Here is a 19,202-nt window from a genome sequence, read left to right as displayed (position 1 = left end):
CAAAAATCTCATTATGGTGAATTCACACAAAACAAAACATTGAAATTGCTGGTACATCCAGGCCAGGAGAGGGAGACTGTCACATGTCTGGCCCAGCTGTGCTCCCAATAGGCTTGATTGTGCATTAGTGCTCTCAGCCATCTTACCATGTTACCGAGTGGAATGTCTTCTAAGAAAGTGAATCCTATGAATAACCTTAGTGAATCCAAGAGGCCTAAAAAGCCCCTATATGCAAAGAAAAAGAATGGTTAAGCATGTTGAGAGAGATGAACTAACGTAAAGTGGTCATGCTCATGTCCCTAAAGTATTTTCAGTGTATGAGAAAATACAGAAAAACTTCTGAAAGTATGATGAAATCTTGGGAAAGATTCTGGTGTTTTGGGTTTAAAATACTTTATAAAATGGAGAGATTCTTTGCAAATGGTTATATGTGTTTGAATGATATTAGTTAAAATTGATAGAGTTTTTTAAGAGCTGGGAAAGCATTACTGTTTTTTTCCATTTCAAATAATGAATGATAGGTTTTCCCTCTTCAAAATTCTGCTGTCCAGCATACTTTTAGCAATAGATTGGATTTTTGTGTGTGTGTGTTTGTTTTTCTATAGAAATTGTTCAAGGATGTCTAATTCTTTTTTAATGACTTTTATTTTTTCCACTAAGTTGGTTTATAGTGTCCTGTCAATTTCTATTGTATAGCAAAGTGACCCAGTCACACATGTATATACATTCTTTTTCTCACATTTTCCTCCATCATGCTCCATCACAAGTGACTGGATATAGTTCCCTGTGCTATACAGCAGGACCTCGTTGCTTATCCATCCCAAATGCAATAGTTTGCATCTATTAACCCCAGATTCCCAGTCCATCCCACTACCTCCCCCTCTCCTTTGGCAACCACAAGTCTTTTCTCCAAGTCCATGAGTTTCTTCTCTGTGGAAAGGATTGTTTGTGCCATGTATTAGATTCCAGATATAAGTGATATCATATTGTATTTGTCTTTCTCTTTCTGACTTATTTCACTTAGCATGAGAGTCTCTAATTCCATCCTTGGTGCTGCAAATGGCATTATTTTGTTCTTTTTTATGGCTGAGTAGTATTCTATTGTGTATATATACCACATCTTCTTGATCTATTCACCTGTCAATGGACATTTAGGTTGTTTCCATGTCTTGGCTATTGTGAATAATGCTGCAATGAATTTGCAGGTGCCTAAAAGTTTTTCCGGAAAAATGCCTGAGAGTGGAATTTCTGGGTCATATGGTAGTTCTTTTTTTTTTTTTTTTTTTTTTTTTTTTTTTTTTTTTTTTTTGGTCTTTTTAGGGCCTCACCTGGCATATGGAGTTTCCCAGGCTAGGGGTCTAATCGGAGCTACAGCTGCTGGCCTACACCACAGCCACAGCAATGCCAGATCCAAGCCACGTCTACCACCTACACCACAGCTCACAGCAATGCCAGATCCTTAACCCACTGAGTGAGGCCAGGGATCGAACCCAAAACCTCATGGTTCCTAGTCGGATTCATTTCCACTGTGCCACGTAGGGAACTCCATATGGTAGTTCTATATTTAGTTTTCTGAGGTACTGCCATACTGATTTCCATAGTGGTTGTATCAGTTTACATTCCCACCAACAGTATAGGAGTGTTCCCTTTTCTCCACACCCTCTCCAGCATTTGTTATTTGTTGACTTGTTAATGATGGCCATTCTAATTCTATGATGTGTAAAAAGTTTAAGAATATCCTTGGAACTTTCTCTCCTATATTTCAAATTGTGTAATCACCAAATTTGTTTATTCCTAAATTATTGACATAGAAGCAGACTAGAGCTCATTTATAATTTTACTTTTAGTGCTACTTTATACTTAACCTATATAATACTGTGATTTGAATTTATTCCTTTTGATGCTAATTTGATGTTATATAACCTAAAATAAATCCCTTAAACTGCGAACTTCATTTTCCTCAGTTAACTACCACAGCGGGTTCTGAATATAAATATTTAATGAGGTATCACATTATTTTTAAAAAAAGGATTTATTTGTTTCTCAGGTAGTATCATTATAATAGAAGGTGAAACAAATTATTAATAATGAAATAGTAATAGATTTGAACTCATTCTGTTAGCCAAGGGCTCTTCTGAATGCTGGGTTAATCATTTAACCTTCACCACAAACCATTGATATTGGTACTGTTGTTATCCCCATTTGACAAGTGAAGAAACTGAGGCACAGCATTTCAGTCACACAGCTAGTAAGCAGTAGAGCCAAGATTATGAATCTAGACAGCCTGGCCCAGGCCCTGTGCTCTTAACTACTGTGGGGACTCTCCAGTAGCTTATCTGGAGCCACGGGGATTTGCCAAGTTAGGTCTCAGGACTTAGCATTCCTAAATCTCTTCTTGCTAAACTGGCGTCTTGTAAACTACAACTCTGGGTCCTTCAGGACTGAGTAGGTGGAGAAATGGCTTGCTGGGCTTGGAGATGCCTGTTGGGAATGTTTAAAAGATAACTGGAAAAGAGAGGATTGAGTTGGTTCCCAACCCATTAGCGTTCTAGGGGTAGGGGATGGGAACTGAACCTTTTCGTACAATTTCATCTTAACATTTAAGATTTCGTAGGTCATCTTATGGATGGTGTCCAGTGAGAAACCATTCCTGCGGCACTGACAGACATGCCAGTTAAGGATAAAAGAGGTCAGGGTCAGAGCTCCACTCCAGACAAGTCAGATGTCTATTTGGCTACCAGGAAGCTCAGTCTGGAGTGATATTTTTCAGCCTTTTTTCCTTTATCACCATACTAAGGAATCTTTTTAGCCATTTCTGTCTTGTTCACCACCCCCACCTCCTAACAATGAAATTTTAATGCCACAAATACATTCTATGGTTTTTCTATATAGGTACTCACTATATACTGTATATATAGAAAGGAAGTTTTTCATCCCCTAAGAACCAATTTTTGTTCCCTTGGAGCAGTGTCAGCCCACTGAGAATGTGTAGTCTAGAGGCACCAATACACTGAAAGGTGTGAATAAACCCAGGGTGTGAGGATGGGCTTCAATGCATGGACTTGAAGGGGGCTAATGGGCTTCAAGATTAAAGGGCCCACCAAGCACAGGGTGGTCCCCAAGGGAGGTCAGGAAAAGAGATTTTTTTAATTATGTGAGGTCAGGCATTCTTTGACCTGGGGTCACCATCCTCACCTCCCCAGATGCCACCCAGAATCTGATAAAGATATTCTCTTCTTACTATAATCTTCACTTAACTCTTGCCTCATTCTTCCCTCCACTGCCCTAAGTACAGTCACCACGTAATCTGAAATGCCACTGTGTCGTGATAGTTTGTATCATTTCAGGGTGTGTGGAGTTCCCGTCATGGCGCAGTGGTTAACGAATCCGACTAGGAACCATGAGGTTGCGGGTTCAGTCCCTGCCCTTGCTCAGCGGGTTAATGATCCGGCGTTGCCATGAGCTGTGGTGTAGGTTGCAGACGCGGCTCGGATCCCTCGTTGCTGTGGATCTGGTGTAGGCTGGCAGCTACAGCTCCGATTAGACCCCTAGCCTGGGAACCTCCATATGCCGTGGGAGCGGCCCAAGAAACAGCAAAAAGACAAAAAAAAAAAAAAGAACAGGGTGTGTGATTTGAATTTTTTTTTTTTTTTTTTTTGGCCTTTTTTTAGTGCCGCACCCATGGCATATGGAGGTTCCCAGGCTAGTATCAGAGCTGCAGCCACTGGCCTACACCACAGCCACAGCCATGTGGGATCTGAGCAGCGTCTGCAACCTACACTGCAGCTCACGGCAATGCTGGATCCTTAACCCACCTGAGCGAGGCCAGGGATTGAACCTGTGTTGAATTTTTTGTTTTATTTAGAGACCAGGTTCCCAAGAAGCTTGCTTTAAATTCTTTTGGAGTTCAGAGAAATGGCTACTATTCCAATTTGTAAGAAATGGGTAATGAAAGTGCTTTAACTAAACGCTGTTGTGTGCTCACTTGAGATCTCCTAGTTCCAAAAGAGCAAACCTTAGAAAGAGTCAAGCAGCAAATGGTATTCCAGATAAAGAGCAAACTGGCTGTCCCAGGTCCTCACAAAGCAGCTCATTTTCTCCTACCTGCTCCCTTAGCCTGCAACCTAATGCTGTCTAGGAGGAAATAACTAACACTGGATAAACATCCTGCCAACTTTTTCTCATTCAGATATCTCTTTTCTTGAGATTTTGCTGCCTCAGTGACTTTATTCTGAACTCTGTAACCCAGCACACATCTGAAAATCCCTAATTAACCTTAAATATCCTCATCTAATGACCTCCTAGAAGGCATGATAAAGAAAGAAAGGTGCCCCAATATTTTTCTTCTCCACAAATGAGCTATGATTATTCAACAGGTCAAAGCAATTTTAGAACAAAAAGGATGGTGAAGAGAACTTCTACCCAGGTATGAGAAAGGCAGACCACCAGATTATTGTTTAAAGATTTGAAAGTACTAGGAGGCCAACCAGAGAAATTGATCCCAAGAACTCGGATAGCTGGTTGGCAAAGAATATAACCTTACACTTATGGCAGTGGGTGTCAAACCTGGGTGCTGAAAGAATCACCTGGGGAATTTTTCAAAGTTCCATTTTCAACTCCCACCCTAGCGATTCTGACTCGGTGGGTCTTGGGTGGGATCCTGGGCACTGGTGTTTTTTAGAAGCTGCCCCAGGGGATGCTGAAGTGCATCCCAGGTCGAGAATCTCTGCTTTCCATTACAAAGTGTTTTCACATGCATTATGTAGGGTTCTGTATACATAAAGAGAGGAAATTGAAACATTTTTAATGGTATTTGATTGTATAGGAAAGAAGAAGATTCAAGAGTGGTAATTATGAAGATGAAGGGATTGTATAAAAGTAAATTTCCGAAAGTTGGAGGGAAAAAGCCTCACCTTTGTAGGGCTAAAATTAGAGATGACGGAGTTCCCATCGTGGCACAGTGGTTGACGAATCCGACTAGTGAACCATGAGGTTGCAGGTTCGATCCCTGCCCTTGCTCAGTGGGTTAAGGATCCGGCGTTGCCATGAGCTGTGGTGTAGGTTGCAGACATGGCTCGGATCCCGTTTTGCTGTGGCTCTGGCATAGGCCGGTGGCTGCAGCTCCGATTGGACCCCTAGCCTGGGAACTCCATATGCCTCAAGAGCAGCCCAAGAAAATGGCAAAAAAAAAGACAAAAATAAAATAAAATAAAATAAAATTAGAGATGACATCAATCCAGGGCGTGTAGAACATGAAAAAGGGGCCTGTAGGAATTCCCATCCTGGCTCAGTGGAAACAAATCTAACATCCATGAGAATACAGGTTTTTCCCTGGCCTTGTTCAGTGGGTTAAGGATCTGGCCTTGTCGTGAGCGATGGTGTAGGTCGTAGGCGTGGCTCAGATCTGGTGTTGCTGTGGCTGTGATGTAGGCCAGTGGCTACAGCTCTGATTCAACCTCTCGCCTGGGAATCTCCATATACTGTGGGCGCAGCCCTTTAAAAAAAAAAAAAAAGACAAAAAAGGGGCCTGTATGTCCATATTTCCTGCTCTGCATGGAATATTCTTGAGATGACAACAAAATTCTCTATCTAGAGAAATCTGAAAATAGCCATCCAATATTTGATGACTGTCATTTTCTAAAACCTTATTTAGTCCACTCTATAAATGAGAAATATTAAAGAAATAAAACGTCTGTTTCTAGTCAAAAAGTGTGTTAGAAAGTATCATATTGTAAAGAACAGACTTGTAGTTGCCAAGGGGGAGGGGTGAGGTGGGGGACAGATGGATTGAAAGTTTGGGATTAGCAGATGCAAACTATTATATATAGAATGGATAAATAGCAACGTCCTGCTGTATATAGCACAGGAACTATATGTAGTATGCTGTGATAAACCGTCACGGAAAAGAATGTGAAGCAGAATATATTTATATCTGAATCACTTTGCTGTACAGCAGAAATTAACACAACAATGTACATCAACTGTACTTGAATAAAATAAATTTTAAAAAAGAAAAAATCATGTTAATATTTCCATGTACATCTTGGGGCTGTGCACATGATCTGCATGTGTCGGTAGACACTGTGCCTCGGCAGTGATCCTTACAGCTTTTGGATGGCTATAATTAATAATTCTGAAGGTACAAGTGGCAAATAACAACCTTGGTTGTAGCTGAAGGACAACGTGGAGCCAACCCTGTGTTCTTAGATTAAGGGGTAGTAGAAGTCAAGTTGCTCTGAGGCAGAAGAAACGTAAGTTGGGATCAGAAAGTAGGATACTGCCTTTTGAGATTTTTGAAGTAGGTGATGACAAAGCTTAGCCTGTCTATAAGAGAGTGAGTAACATATACTGTCAACTGCCATGGAGGCTAGACGGTGGTTTACCATGTCAACCAATAAGATGGAGAGGAACAATACTTCAGATGCAGGAAAGAAAATCTTCCAGACCCTCAATGTTTAAGATAAGAAATTTCAGTTAATCACTCCTTCTTCCCTCTGGTGTCTAGCTTACAGAGAGTGACTAATAATAACAATAGTTCAGCACTTACTATGTCTCAGCATTGTTCCAATCACTTTGCATGCATTCCAATATTCACAACAATTTTTGTGACAACTGAGACAATCGTGCCCATCCTACAAATGAAGAAACTGAGACATAGGGTAATCGGCTTGTCCGATATGGGTTATAGATGCTGGTAGATGAGTTGGGATGAGAGACTGTTTTACGGATGCTATCAGCAAAAGAAAGTGCATAGAGTCCGGGAAGGGGCCTGCCTGTCCACATACCTCACACACCAACAGATACCAGGCTACATAGAGGAGCCTGGTGAGAGAAGAGGCCAAAATAATGCACTGGAGCCATATTGAAGAGAGTCCTAAACGCCAGTGTCCAGAGTTTGAACCCGATCTGGAAAGGAGGAGGAAAATGACGTCATCAGCTCTGTAGCTCGAGATGATGGTCTTTTGAATATAAACAGATTGGGGAGAGGCTGGACTAAGGGGAAAAGTTAGGGTTCCCTCGGTTGTAATTATAGGACAGGCAATGAGGGAGCTGGTAGTTGGAGGTTAAAGGAAGAGACATGTTTGATGTCTGTTGTAAAAGTCACATGCGAAGTTTTGCCAAAGGTTGGATGAAGAGGGTAAGGGAGAGGGAAGGATTTAAATAAAATCCAGGGTTGGAAGTCTGAGTAACTGAGTGAACTACTGGCAGAATTTCAGGAGAGGCACTTTGTAGGGGTGACAGGGACAGCGTGAGAAGCTGGACTTTGAAAATCTGTATCTTGTTGGGTGAGCAGGCAGGCATGGTGGAAGACCCCAGCAGGAAGCTGGAAACGTCAGTCTGGAACTTAGAAGAGTCTGGGCTAGAAATGAAACTTGTGGTGTCGTCTGCATCATGGTGTTGTGGTAAAAACTTGGGAAGTGGATGAAATCTCTGAGGGTGGGGAAAAGAAGGAGTAAAGACCCTTGGAAAATGTTTAAATTTGGGGACAAGCAGGAGGAAGAGGAGCCAGCAAAGGAGGCCAAAGGAGAGTGATAACTGACGGTTTCGAACACCTAAAGGCACACATCATGGATCACAAGGGAATAGAAGTTTCCAGAAAAAAGCTGACCTAGCAACCCCCCAGAGAAACCAAGAAGAATAAAGCCAAGTGGAGTTGTTGATTCAAAGGTTATAAGGGCCCAGAGATGCAATCGAAGGATAGGAGGGGCCTCTGACAGGAAGGAGGGAGTAGATGGGGAAAGACAAAGGCCACGGGACTGGCCTCTGTTTTAAGAACTGGACGATGAGGAGGAAAGATGAGACAGTCACTGAAGGGGTCAGACATGTAATGGAAAGTTCTGTGTTTTGTTCTTAAGATAGAGAGGACCGGTGTTCCTGCTACGGCTGTGGTGCAGTGGGTTAACCATCAGGCTTGTCTCTGCAGCAGCACCAGTTCCACCCCCAGCCCAGTGCAGTGGGTCCAGGGTCAAGGGTCCAGCGTTGCTGTAGCCATGGTGTAAGTTGCCACTAAGGCTCAGATTCAGTCCGTGGACCGGAACTTGCATATGCTGTGAGTGCTGCCAAAAAAAGAAAACAAACAAACAAACAAACAAAGATAGAGAGGACCACTTCAATCTGTTTTAAACACAGGTTGAAGAGCCATAGAGGTGAGTGAAGATGCATTGGTATTGCCAGGTAGTAGCAGCAAAAATACATTCCATGGCAGAAATCACTGCAAGATGAAATCTGAGACTGTTTTCTAACCTTATCATAAAACAAGCCAGAACTCCCTGCGCTGCTGTCTCTACCAACGCACACAGCAACTGTCTCAGAGAACAAGGCAAGGAACAATGGAGCAGGGGTTTTCCACCTCTTCTGTGGGAGAGGCATGCATTTAATCCATACATCCCAGGGCAGAGGAGAAGTTGTCCTAAGACAGTTTCTAAAGAGTAAAATAATTTCTTTCAGGTGTAAGGAGAAGCAGAAACTTTGATAATAAATCTGGGGTATAAAATATTTTCTTTTGATAAGTACTATTTGTACATTGTATAACTAGTCATTATTCTATGTGCAGGGTTGGGGGAATTTTTATCTTTTTTTGGAAAGGAAATAGTTTAATGCATATAAGTCCCTGAATGTTAATCTTCTCACTCTGTGAGTAAGGTCCAAAGCTTCCTGGAAAAAAATAAGTAGAAAGGCAAAAATATTGATAGTGGCTAATGAGTGATTGCTGGCTTTGTCTGCTGGAGACCTAGGTAGAACAACTGCTATAAAACAGTCAGCAAACAACCGGCTCTATTATCCTATCCTTTCCTGTCAATGGGAGGGTCATGGGCAGCGCTGGGCACTGGACATCAGGATGGCACCGGGAGCCAAGAGAGAAAAAGGGATTCTGAGTTCCCAGGGAACGTGCACGCCCTCCTGCTTCTGTGGGATGGATGAGCCAGGTGCCATGTGTGTCCCTGTGTATTCACAACTAGTCCCTGAGGCCACATTGCTGTCGCATCGCTGCACAATCCTCAGACAAGGAGAAAAGCCTCAGAAGTTGTTAGCACGTCTCCCTCTGGACATGAAACTGGGCTCAGCACCAAAAAGAGAATACCTGAGGGGATTTGTGCTCCTGCATGCTCAGATAATGTCTATTCCCCATACCCAGGGAAGAACTGAGTACCATGCATACCTTGCACTATGTTACACACTCCATCCCGAACATCTGGGCCGCTGATAGAACCTAAAAAGAAGAGAGAACTGGCTGTTCTCCATCGACACATAATGTATTCATAATAAATCTCTGGGTGAGGAGGTACGACAATCTCTTATTTCTGTGCAGCCTGAGGAAGCAGAGCTTTCGGCAAGCTTCCAGTGAGTGTCATTAACAGAGACAACCAGTATGGAAAATCCAGGGGGACTCGCTCCACATTTTTATTAGCAACGGCAATTTTTTTTTACCTGAAATATATGCTAGTAATTTTCTTGCTTGCAAAATTCACTTTGCCTAAAGATGAATAAATATGCTCTTTCTTGATAGTTCCTGAATGTCCTCCATGTTCTAGAGATGACATAAAAAAAAAGCATCACTTGTCACCCTTTCTGTCCTCTTTTTTGCTGTATTTTTGAGAAGATAAAATGGTAAAGCAATCCCATATTGATTTATTTTCAAGAAATTGGAAATAATAAAATGTAAAATAGTAGAGTTGTATAAAATCTACTATTATGTTAAACAGTATTGATATTAACATAATAGTATTATGTTAAATAATATTGATATTATTTATATACTAACATAAATCTACTATGTTATGTATAAAATGCCTACTCTAAAAGTTGGTTTAGATGTTCCTGTCGTGGCTCAGAGGTTAATGAACCTGACTAGTATCCATGAGGATGTGGATTCAATGCCTGGCCTCGCTCATGGGTTAAGGATCGGGCATTGCTATGAGCCGTGGTGTAGGTTGCAGACACAGCTCGGATACCAAGCTGCAATGGCTGTGGCATAGACCAGTTGGTGTGGGTCCAATTCGACCCCTAGCCTAGGAACTTCCATATCCAGCCCTAAACAAAAAGCAAAATAAAGGTAACTGGTGACAGTCAAGAATATTCTATCTGAATATAAGAATTGAGATTCTCGGAATTCCCATCGTGGCGCAGTGGTTAATGAATCCGACTGGGAACCATGAGGTTGCGGGTTCGATCCCTGCCCTTGCTCAGTGGGTTAAGGATCTGGCGTTGCCGTGAGCTGTGGTGTGGGTTGCAGACGCGGTTCAGATCCCGAGTTGCTGTGGCTCTGGTGTAGGCCTGTGGCTACAGCTCCGATTCGACCCCTAGCCTGGGAACCTCCATATACCTCAGGAGCGGCCCAAGAAAAGGCAAAAAACACACACACAAAAAAAGAATTGAGTTTCTCACGCAGGTGGTAGTAGTTAAGAACAAGGTTGGTAGTGTCAGAGCAAAGCATTTTCCTCTGAGATTTTGCTTGCAAAGTGCAGGCATCTGTGCAGAGCTCCCAGCGACAGAGCCAGTCACCAAGCCAAACAAATAATAATGGCTGACACTAGAAGAAACCAATGACAAAATGAAAGATAACTGATAAAGGTAATTTTTACCTTAAGGTACTACTGAAACGTTTTCTCTCTATAGTTTAGAAGTAAGTCTCTCATGGTCCCTTACTTTATAACGATAAGATCATCTCAGTGTCTAGGAGGATCTCTACCCTCTTTAGGGCAAAGAAATACAACATGCATTTGATCAATTAACAGCAGATTTGGCTTATTAAGAGATGGATTCAAAAAGAGGGATGTATAACTCACCTATGTTGAGCTCTTCAAAATGTTTATCTGATCCGTCAAGAAATCATTCCTACTGATCCATTTTCACCATAGCAAAAGAGTATATTCAAAAGTGTAAAGAGAGGCAGTTTTTTAAAAATCCTGGAGTTCCCATTGTGGCTTAGCTAGTGGTAACAAACCCAGCTAGTATCCATGAGGACACAGATTCAATCCCTGACCTCACGCAGTGGGTTAAAGATCCGGTGTTGCCAAGAGCTGCAGTGTAGATCTATCGAAGATGCAGCTCAGATCCCACGTTGCTGTGACTGTGGTGTAGATGGTGGCTACAGCTCCAGTTTGACCTCTGGGATCTTCCATATGCCACGGATATGTCTCTAAAATTAAAAAAAAAAAAATCCTGCCTTACATTGAATTTAAATGGCTGTCCCAGCATCACTGAGATAGACAGGGTTTTCCTATCTTTTGTTCCAATGCCTGTGTGAATTGAGCAGCTGTGCCACCATTAAGCATGCTTCTCTGAGGGACACTTAAGCAACCTCTGGTTTGCCTGTATTATGAATAATGTTTCGGTGAGCATCTTTATTTTTCCAAACATTAGGTTAATTCTTCAGAATAGCTTTCCTGAAATTACTAGATCAAATAGCATGAATATTTTAAAACTCCTCTTTCCAAACCTATTTCTAAATAGCTTTCCAAAAGGGTACTTATTAATTTACCTTACACTAGCAATGTATGAAGTTGTAGTTTTACCTCAGGCTTAACAAGCTGCGAATAAGATTACATAACTTTTATTTGTGTTTATTTCGTGGCTAGCAAGCTTGAAAAGTTTTGCAAGTATTTGTTCACAATATCTGTGTGTGCATATGTGTGTGTTTGGTTCTTAATTCTTGTTGTTTTCTCATCAATTGGCTTATCCTTCCCAGCTCGTCTCACTCACTCTCCTCATCTTCATTGCTTTGTATAGGCTCCCATGATTCATTCAGCTACTGGGTAGACGAAAAGTCCCCAGTGGGGCCTGACCAAACCCCAGCTATCAAACGCCTGGCCAGGATCTCCTTGGTGAAGAAGCTCATGAAGAAATGGTCTGTGACTCAGAACCTGACATTCCGCGAACAGCTGGACGCTGGGATCCGCTACTTTGACCTGCGTGTGTCTTCCAAGCCCGGGGATGCTGACCAGGAAATCTATTTCATTCATGGGCTTTTTGGCATCAGGGTCTGGGACGGGCTGATGGAGATTGACTCGTTCCTCACACAGCACCCCCAAGAGATTGTTTTTCTGGATTTCAACCACTTCTATGCCATGGATGAGGCCCATCACCAACGCCTGATTCTCCGGATCCAGGAGGCTTTCGGAAACAAGCTGTGCTCAGCCTGCAGTGTGGAGAGTATGACGCTGCAGACACTGTGGGAGAAGAGGTGCCAGGTAGGAGGGACAGGGGTAAGCTTCGGAGGGCAAGAACGGAAGTCTTTCTGCTTTTTCTGTGTCACTAGCTCTGTTACAGCTCCCTCCAGGGTTCTCAGGCTAGAGGGCACAGGTTGGCATAATAGGCTCCGCACACTGGATCTTGGGCTCCAGGACAGCCCCAAGGGCTCCCATAGGCACCATTGAACTAGGATTAACACTTACTAAATATTTATGACTTGTGTGGCAACCTTTTGAGCATCTGAGTTGACTTTGAGTGGCGTGGCCAGAACCAGCCCAAGGTAGAGCTGGGAAGTAGGCCTATTGGCCAGTACCATTTGTCTATCTCCCATAGAGTTTTTTCACCTGCCTTTAACTCAATGTCAGATAATTCCTGTCAAATATTGATTGATAAGTTAAAGTATTAGCTGATAGAGGCACAGAAAGTGATTCATATCAGTGGTGTTAACATTATAAAAGGCCATCATCACAGAGTTTGGGGCAGCAGGGCAGACGGAGTTAAGGAGAGCAGGACCCATGAAAGGATGCAGGCTAGTAAGAGCAGCCCCAAGTTGAAAAGAGCCCAAACCTGGACCCATGAAAAGGAAAAGGAGTGACAGCCTCAGGTAAATTCTTCTCTGGTCCCAGAGAATGGTAGATAGTGGGCGAGAAGAGCTTCAGGAATGGTCAGGCTCCAGTTTAGACTCTCTTTAAAAAAGAAAAAGGAGTTCCCATCAGGGCAGTGGAAATGAATCTGACTAGGAACCATGAGGTTTCGGGTTTGATCCGTAGCCTCACTCAGCGGGTTAAAAATCCGGCATTGAAGTGAGCTGTGATGTAGGTTGCAGACACAGCTCAGATCCTGCCTTGCTGTGGCTGTGGTGTAGGCCAGCAGCTGTAGCTCTGATTCGACCCCTAGCCTGAGAACCTTCATATGCTGCAGGTGCAGCCAGACAAAAGCCAAAAAAAAAAGGAAAAAAAGAAAAGAAGTATTTTTCATTCCCAGTTGCTCCCTTACTCACAGATATATTAAGCATCTTAAAGAAGTAGTTATTTTTGAACTGAAGAAAAAACATTTAATTAGAAACCAATTAAAGTAATTCATTCTGATATATATTGAACACCAAGTATGTGCCAAGCTCCATTCTAAGCACTTGGGATAAATCAGTAAACAGAACAAAGATCCTTTCCTTAATGGAGATTTCATTCAAGTGGAGGAAGAGAGATTATAGATAATAAATATGATAAATATATGGTATGTGATATAATGTTAGAAAATAATAAGAGCAATGGAAAAAGAAAGTCAAGCACAGTAAAGTCAAGAACGAGGGTTCTATGGGTTAAAGTGTTGGTCTCAGTTTTAAAGAGGTTGATCAGGGAAGCCCTCATTGAAAAGATGATATTTGAGGAAGCTAATCTATTGGAGGAAGAACTTCCCCAGCAGATGAACCTGCCAGAGCAGAGCCCCAAAGCAGAAGGGTGCCTGACATCTTTGAGGAGAAGCAGGGGCTCTGGGGCTGGAGAGCAGAGCAGCGGAGGAGGTCAGAGAGATGATGAATGATCGTGGGGACCTTGAAGGTGCTGTGAGTCTTGGCTTTTCCCCTGAGGGAGGAAGATGCTGCAAGGGTTCTGAGCACAGGGTGCTGTGACCTGACCTAGGTTTTGATGGGATCCCTCTGGTTACTAAGAAGAGAACTGGAGTGGGGTCAGTGCATGAGGGAGGGAAACCACTACTTGAGGAGACTCTTAGTGGGAAGTGGTCAGATTCTGAGCCTGTCAGGAGTTGGAACTGACAGGGTTTCCTAACTGTTGGCCTTGGGGGGATTCGAGGATGCTCCATGTATGGCCTGAGTAATGGCAATCTCTAGGTTGTTTTGCACACTCATAAAAGTGTTCAAGTTCTTTGACTCTATGAAGATCAATGGGCTAACTTTTTTTTTTTTTTTTTGCTTTTTAGGGCCGCACTCATGTCCTATGTAGTCTCCCAGGCTAGGGGTCCAATAGGAGTGTAGCCTCTGACCTACACCATAGCCATAGCAATGCAGGATCTGAACTGTATCTGTGACCTACACCACAGCTCAAGGCAATGCCGGATCCTTAACCCACTGATCGAGGCCAGGGATCGAACCCAAAACCTCATGGTTCCTAGTCGGATTCGTTGACCACTATGCCACAACAGGAACTCCTAAGCTATTTTTCTTGACTAAAACTTTTGTAAGTGATGTTTTGCCAAATACTTAATCATACCTCTCCCCTGAGTCTAAGTTTATATCTGTTCAGAGTCACATGTCAGATTTGGAGGGATTTTTTTCCCCCAGTGAAATCTCTCCCACACAATATTAAATAATACTGATAACAACAACAATAATAACATTTATTGAGCTTTTATGATGTGCTAAGCACAGGGATTAACTCATTAAATCCCCTCAACAACACTATGACATAGGTATTTCATCATTATCCTCGTTTTATAGATGAGATAAAGGAGGCAAGGGAGTGATTAAGTGACTTGCCCAAGAGAACAGCATCATGAGTGGCAAGGCCAGGATTCGGTCACAGGCTGTTGGGCTCTCCAGAGTTCCCACAGCTTTTAATGCTCTCCCAGGGCTGTTCATACACTGTGATGATTTTCACAACTAGTGTCATAACTTGTACGAATACAAATACTTTCTCTTTATTCATGAGCCCCTATTCGGAGAGTCTCAGAGGGTCAGCAGAATGGGAGACAGGGAGGATCTGTGAGAGAGCTTTTGAATACCAGGATTCGTGTCAGGTAAATTTGAGTACAGCTAAATTGATAAGTGGATGCCTGTTAGACAGCTTTTTGGTTTTGTTTTGTTTCTTTTTTAGGACTGCACCCGCAGTGTATGGAAGTTCCCAGACTAGGGTCAATCAGAGCTGCAGCTGTAGGCCTACATCACAGCAACACTAGATCAGAGCTGCATCTGTGATCTACACTGCAGCTCATGGCAACACTAGATCTTTAACCCACTGAGCGAGGCCAGGGATCAAACCTGCATCCTCATGGGTACTAGTTGGATTTGTAACCAGCTGAGCCACAACAGGAACTCCATAAATATGGTTTCATACTTGTGTACAGATAGTTATTCTGGTTGGGCTGCCATATTGCAAAATTAGAAATTTGCCATATTGCAAATTTAGGAATTGGCAAGAGAAACAGGTAGTTTCAGGAGTAATGAATTAGATGGTCCATGAATTTCTAGCAGGAGAGTGAAGCTCTATTATAGTTTTCAAGTATGGGCTTGTCTGTATCATTCTACTACACATACTCCTAAAATTATGAAAGACACTGTGATGACATATCAGAAAAAGGAAGCATGTCATCAATTTGAATCCTAGGATTCCCCTGTTCCCTTTCCTTTCCCAAAGTCTTCCCTGCCATGCCTTCTCTTAAAAGCTAAACAAGATCTCAAACAGAGGCCCTGGTCCTCTCCCCGCTGATGAGACTGTGCCATACTGGTGGTTACACTTTGAGTATTTATTACCTAATGAGCTGCCTTGCATGTAATACCCTCCCCCTGATGGAGTAATTATTACTACAATTTAATAGCAATAAGTGTGCTACCATTCAGTCACATTTCATTCACTCAATATGCAATTACATCACAGCTCACAGGTATGTATTTGTACATTAATGACTTTGGGTTTTGAGGGTACAATGAATTAGAAGATTTAATCTACAGCTTAAATCTTAGAATCTTTTTCTTTTTAGGGCTGCACCCACAGTATATACATGTTCTAAGGCTAGGGGTTGAATTGGAGCTGTAGCCACTGGCCTACGCCACAGCCACAGCAACGCCAGATCCTTAACCCACTGAGCAAGACCAGGGATTGAACCTGGGTCCTCATGGATACTAGTCAGATTCATTTCCGCTGAGCCACAACAGGAACTCCCAGTATTTAGAATCTTAATGAAGAGGTCAGAATATATAACATTGGTGAAATGTAAAACAACCAATTTATACAAGTACAAGATAAAACTGCTTCAAATGCACTTTATGAAGAAAAGGGTTTGTAATCCATCCATTGAAAAAAATAGTGCATAATATAAATCTCCATCCCAGAGTCTCCTGTAAATGAATGATCAAAATAAGAAGAGGTCAATGAAAGAATAATTCTTATCGGAAATGAGATTTAAAATCTGAGTCTCAAGAGAAAAGCTGCACATGAATTGCTGAGCTGGAGGGAAGACTATCTTAGATGAAAAATACAGCAGAGCGAGCTTGAGAACCAGAGGCAAAACACTGGCCCTGGGCCAGGGTTACTGCCCCAGAATTCTGTAGAACCAGTGTCAGTTTGCTAGGCCAACCTCCTACCATAAACAGAAAATCCCCCTATAACCTATAGGGTCAGATTGCTTGAGAGACCCCTTGAGGAAAGGCAAAAACTCTCTTTTACACAATATGTCCTTTTTGCTCATTTTCAAAGGTGGAGTAAAGAAGAACCCTGTCCTTTCATCCCCCCAGAAATGGTCTGACAGGTGTGTCTGGGGATCACACAGGCTCCCGCCTCTCCCACAGTCCATCTCACAGCCCAGCTTTTCACACTTAGGACGCTGGAGACCCCACCCTTCCAAACTAGCCAGTTACAAGGCCAGCAGGAAATCCTCCCCAATCTCCCAGGGCAATCTGCTTATGATGAGCCCGTGATTAACCTTATTAACATATGTGTTTACCACCAACATCATTAGCAGTCAGGCAGACATTACTCAGAACCATTAAAAACAAGAACAACTGTTAGCCTGTTCGGGCATCATGCTTGCCTCGCTGTGGGCCTTCAGGAGCAGTTAGTCAGTCATCTTAGTCACAGGCTAAATACACCCTGGAAATAAGACACATTCAGAGCCCTGGTCCTTGGGTACCTGAAGGATTATGCTCTAGGGCCAGCTCTCCGAGGATTGCAGCCCAGGGAGTGTAAAGACACGTGCTGGACATTCCTCCAGGCAGGAATCCCTCACTGGTACCCACCTGGGAGGAGAAAAAAAATATAGCACTTCTAGAAACCTAAGCAGCAGAGCTCTGCATTGGGACAATCAAAATAGCAATTCCCTGCCCCTCAGCTGCCTCTTAGAAACTAATTAATGCTATGGCTGTGACTTGCTAATTATTTTTAATATCACCACCTCCAGAGGTCCCACTGGAGGCCCATCACCTCCTCAAAGTCTTTCCTGCCCTGAGTAGCCCCCTCCCTCCCTCTCCTGGGAAGGGCAGTTTCACTGAGCGTCAGTCACAATTGAGAACCTGTGTCCTCCCAAATTAGTTCAAAGTGTTGATCTCAACCCCAAGAGCTGAGGGTCAATTACATGAGCAGAGGAGTCATAGCTTGTAGCAGGACTGACCACAGGGTAGCAGTCCTAGCCACCCTGAGTCCATTCACATCACCAGGGGTTCAAAGATTCCCAAGGGGAGGGGGGAAAAGATAGAATTTAAGTCTGTGAATTTGGCTGGGTAAAGTACTATGTATTTGCTTTTAACCTCTGACTGGAAATCAGTATACCCACTGATTTCGCATGCAGGCAGTCACCCACGGCAGTGCTGGCCTTACCCATCACTTTGTCCCCATAGAAATCAGAGGCATTTCCATATCACATTTCATTTAGTGCCAGTGTCTTGAAATATCATGTATACTCATCATTCATTCAAAATTACAGAACTTATTAGACTACCAACAAAAATGTTTTATTTAATGTGTTTATTACGAAGTGCATAACATTGATTTATTACGAGTTTAATCAGTATGCTGATAGCTATAGTTCCATCTCATTCTCATTGATTTTCTTTGTAATCCTATTTTATTTTATTTATTTTATTTTATTTTATTTTATTTTTTATTTATTTATTTTTTGTCTTTTTGCCTTTTCTAGGGCTGCTCCCGCAGCATATGGAAGTTCCCAGGCTAGGGGTCTAATTGGAGCTACAGCCGCCGGACTACACCAGAGCCACAGCAACACGGGATCCAAGCCATGTCTGCAACCTACACCACAGCTCACGGCAGCACCGGATCCTTAACCCACTGAGCAAGGCCAGGGATTGAACCCGAAACCTCATGGTTCCTAGTCAGATTCATTAACCACTGTGCCACGACGGGAACTCCTTATTTTAAACACTCATTTAAAACAATCTGAGAAGGCGTTCCGGATTTCACTATACTTCCAAAGGTGTTCAGGACTCTTGAAAAACTTAAAAACCTTCAATTCAGACACATAGCAAGTGCTTAAGTCTTTGTTTATTAATTTTTCTTAAAAAGCATGTAATAATTCTTGATTTTCCATATATGTTTATGGTTGTGCACCTTTCCTCCTAGCCTTCAGCTTAAAGCCGAGGAGTTAACATTCAGCTGATTCATGAATGGCCCTGCTTTGTTTGTTCTGAACGTTGCAGGTTCTTATTTTCTATCACTGTCCCTTCTACAAGCAATACCCCTTCCTGTGGCCTGGAAAGAAGATCCCAGCACCCTGGGCCAATACCACGAGTGTGCACAAGCTCATCCTCTTCTTGGAGACCACGCTGAGCGAGCGCGCCCCCCGCGGCTCCTTCCATGTGTCTCAAGCGATCCTCACACCCAGAGTGAAGACCATCGCCCGAGGCCTGGTCGGCGGCCTCAAGAACACTCTGGTGCACAGGTAAGGATTGCCTCCCATCCCAGGGATTCTCTTCTGAATAAACAGCAGTAAAACTGTATCCTTTGAAGATGTAAAATAATAAAACAAAACCCTCAAACACTGATATTTGAAAAAGGTATGCCCTTGATGTGGCTTGCACTTACTGTGGCCAAAGGGTCTCTGAATACTCTGTGAAAATGTACATATGATACCATAAACCCTCTGAATTTTGAGAGGCAGAGCAGTCCTAGCCACCCTGAGTCCATTCACATCTGGCTTGGGGTCCCCTCATGTTCTTGCCCCTGCCCTCTAAGCCAGCCCACACACTTGCTCTTTTAGGAAGCATTATTTAAGACTGCTGTGCTGGGTGCTAGGAGTTCAGAGATGGCCCTTTTGGGATATAGAGATAG

General features: G+C 42.8%; 1 protein-coding gene across 2 annotated transcripts in view; it reads left to right on the top strand.

The window, feature by feature from the left end:
* PLCXD2 (phosphatidylinositol specific phospholipase C X domain containing 2) overlaps positions 1-19,202 on the top strand; it is a 53,866-nt gene that overhangs the window by 22,646 nt on the left and 12,018 nt on the right. Inside the window, exons 2-3 of one of the 2 annotated variants that reach the window (XR_014824866.1) lie at positions 11,731-12,912; positions 18,252-18,813. Coding sequence is in view for 1 of the 2 variants with exons in the window: in XM_003358819.5 (XP_003358867.1) it covers positions 11,731-12,191; positions 18,572-18,813 (703 nt within the window). In the remaining variant the exon portion in view is untranslated. Of the gene's footprint in view, positions 1-11,730; positions 12,913-18,251; positions 18,814-19,202 lie in introns of those variants that run through there. The other variant, XM_003358819.5, reaches the window with a different exon arrangement.

The sequence above is a fragment of the Sus scrofa genome, chromosome 13 (assembly GCF_054392235.1).
Source record: "Sus scrofa isolate SSC_HxYL_T2T_F1_AM1 chromosome 13, Sscrofa_HxYL_maternal_Yorkshire_Landrace_v2.0, whole genome shotgun sequence".
In the NCBI taxonomy this organism is placed as follows: Eukaryota; Metazoa; Chordata; class Mammalia; order Artiodactyla; family Suidae; genus Sus; species Sus scrofa.
This window is presented reverse-complemented; position numbering and strand designations above follow the sequence as displayed.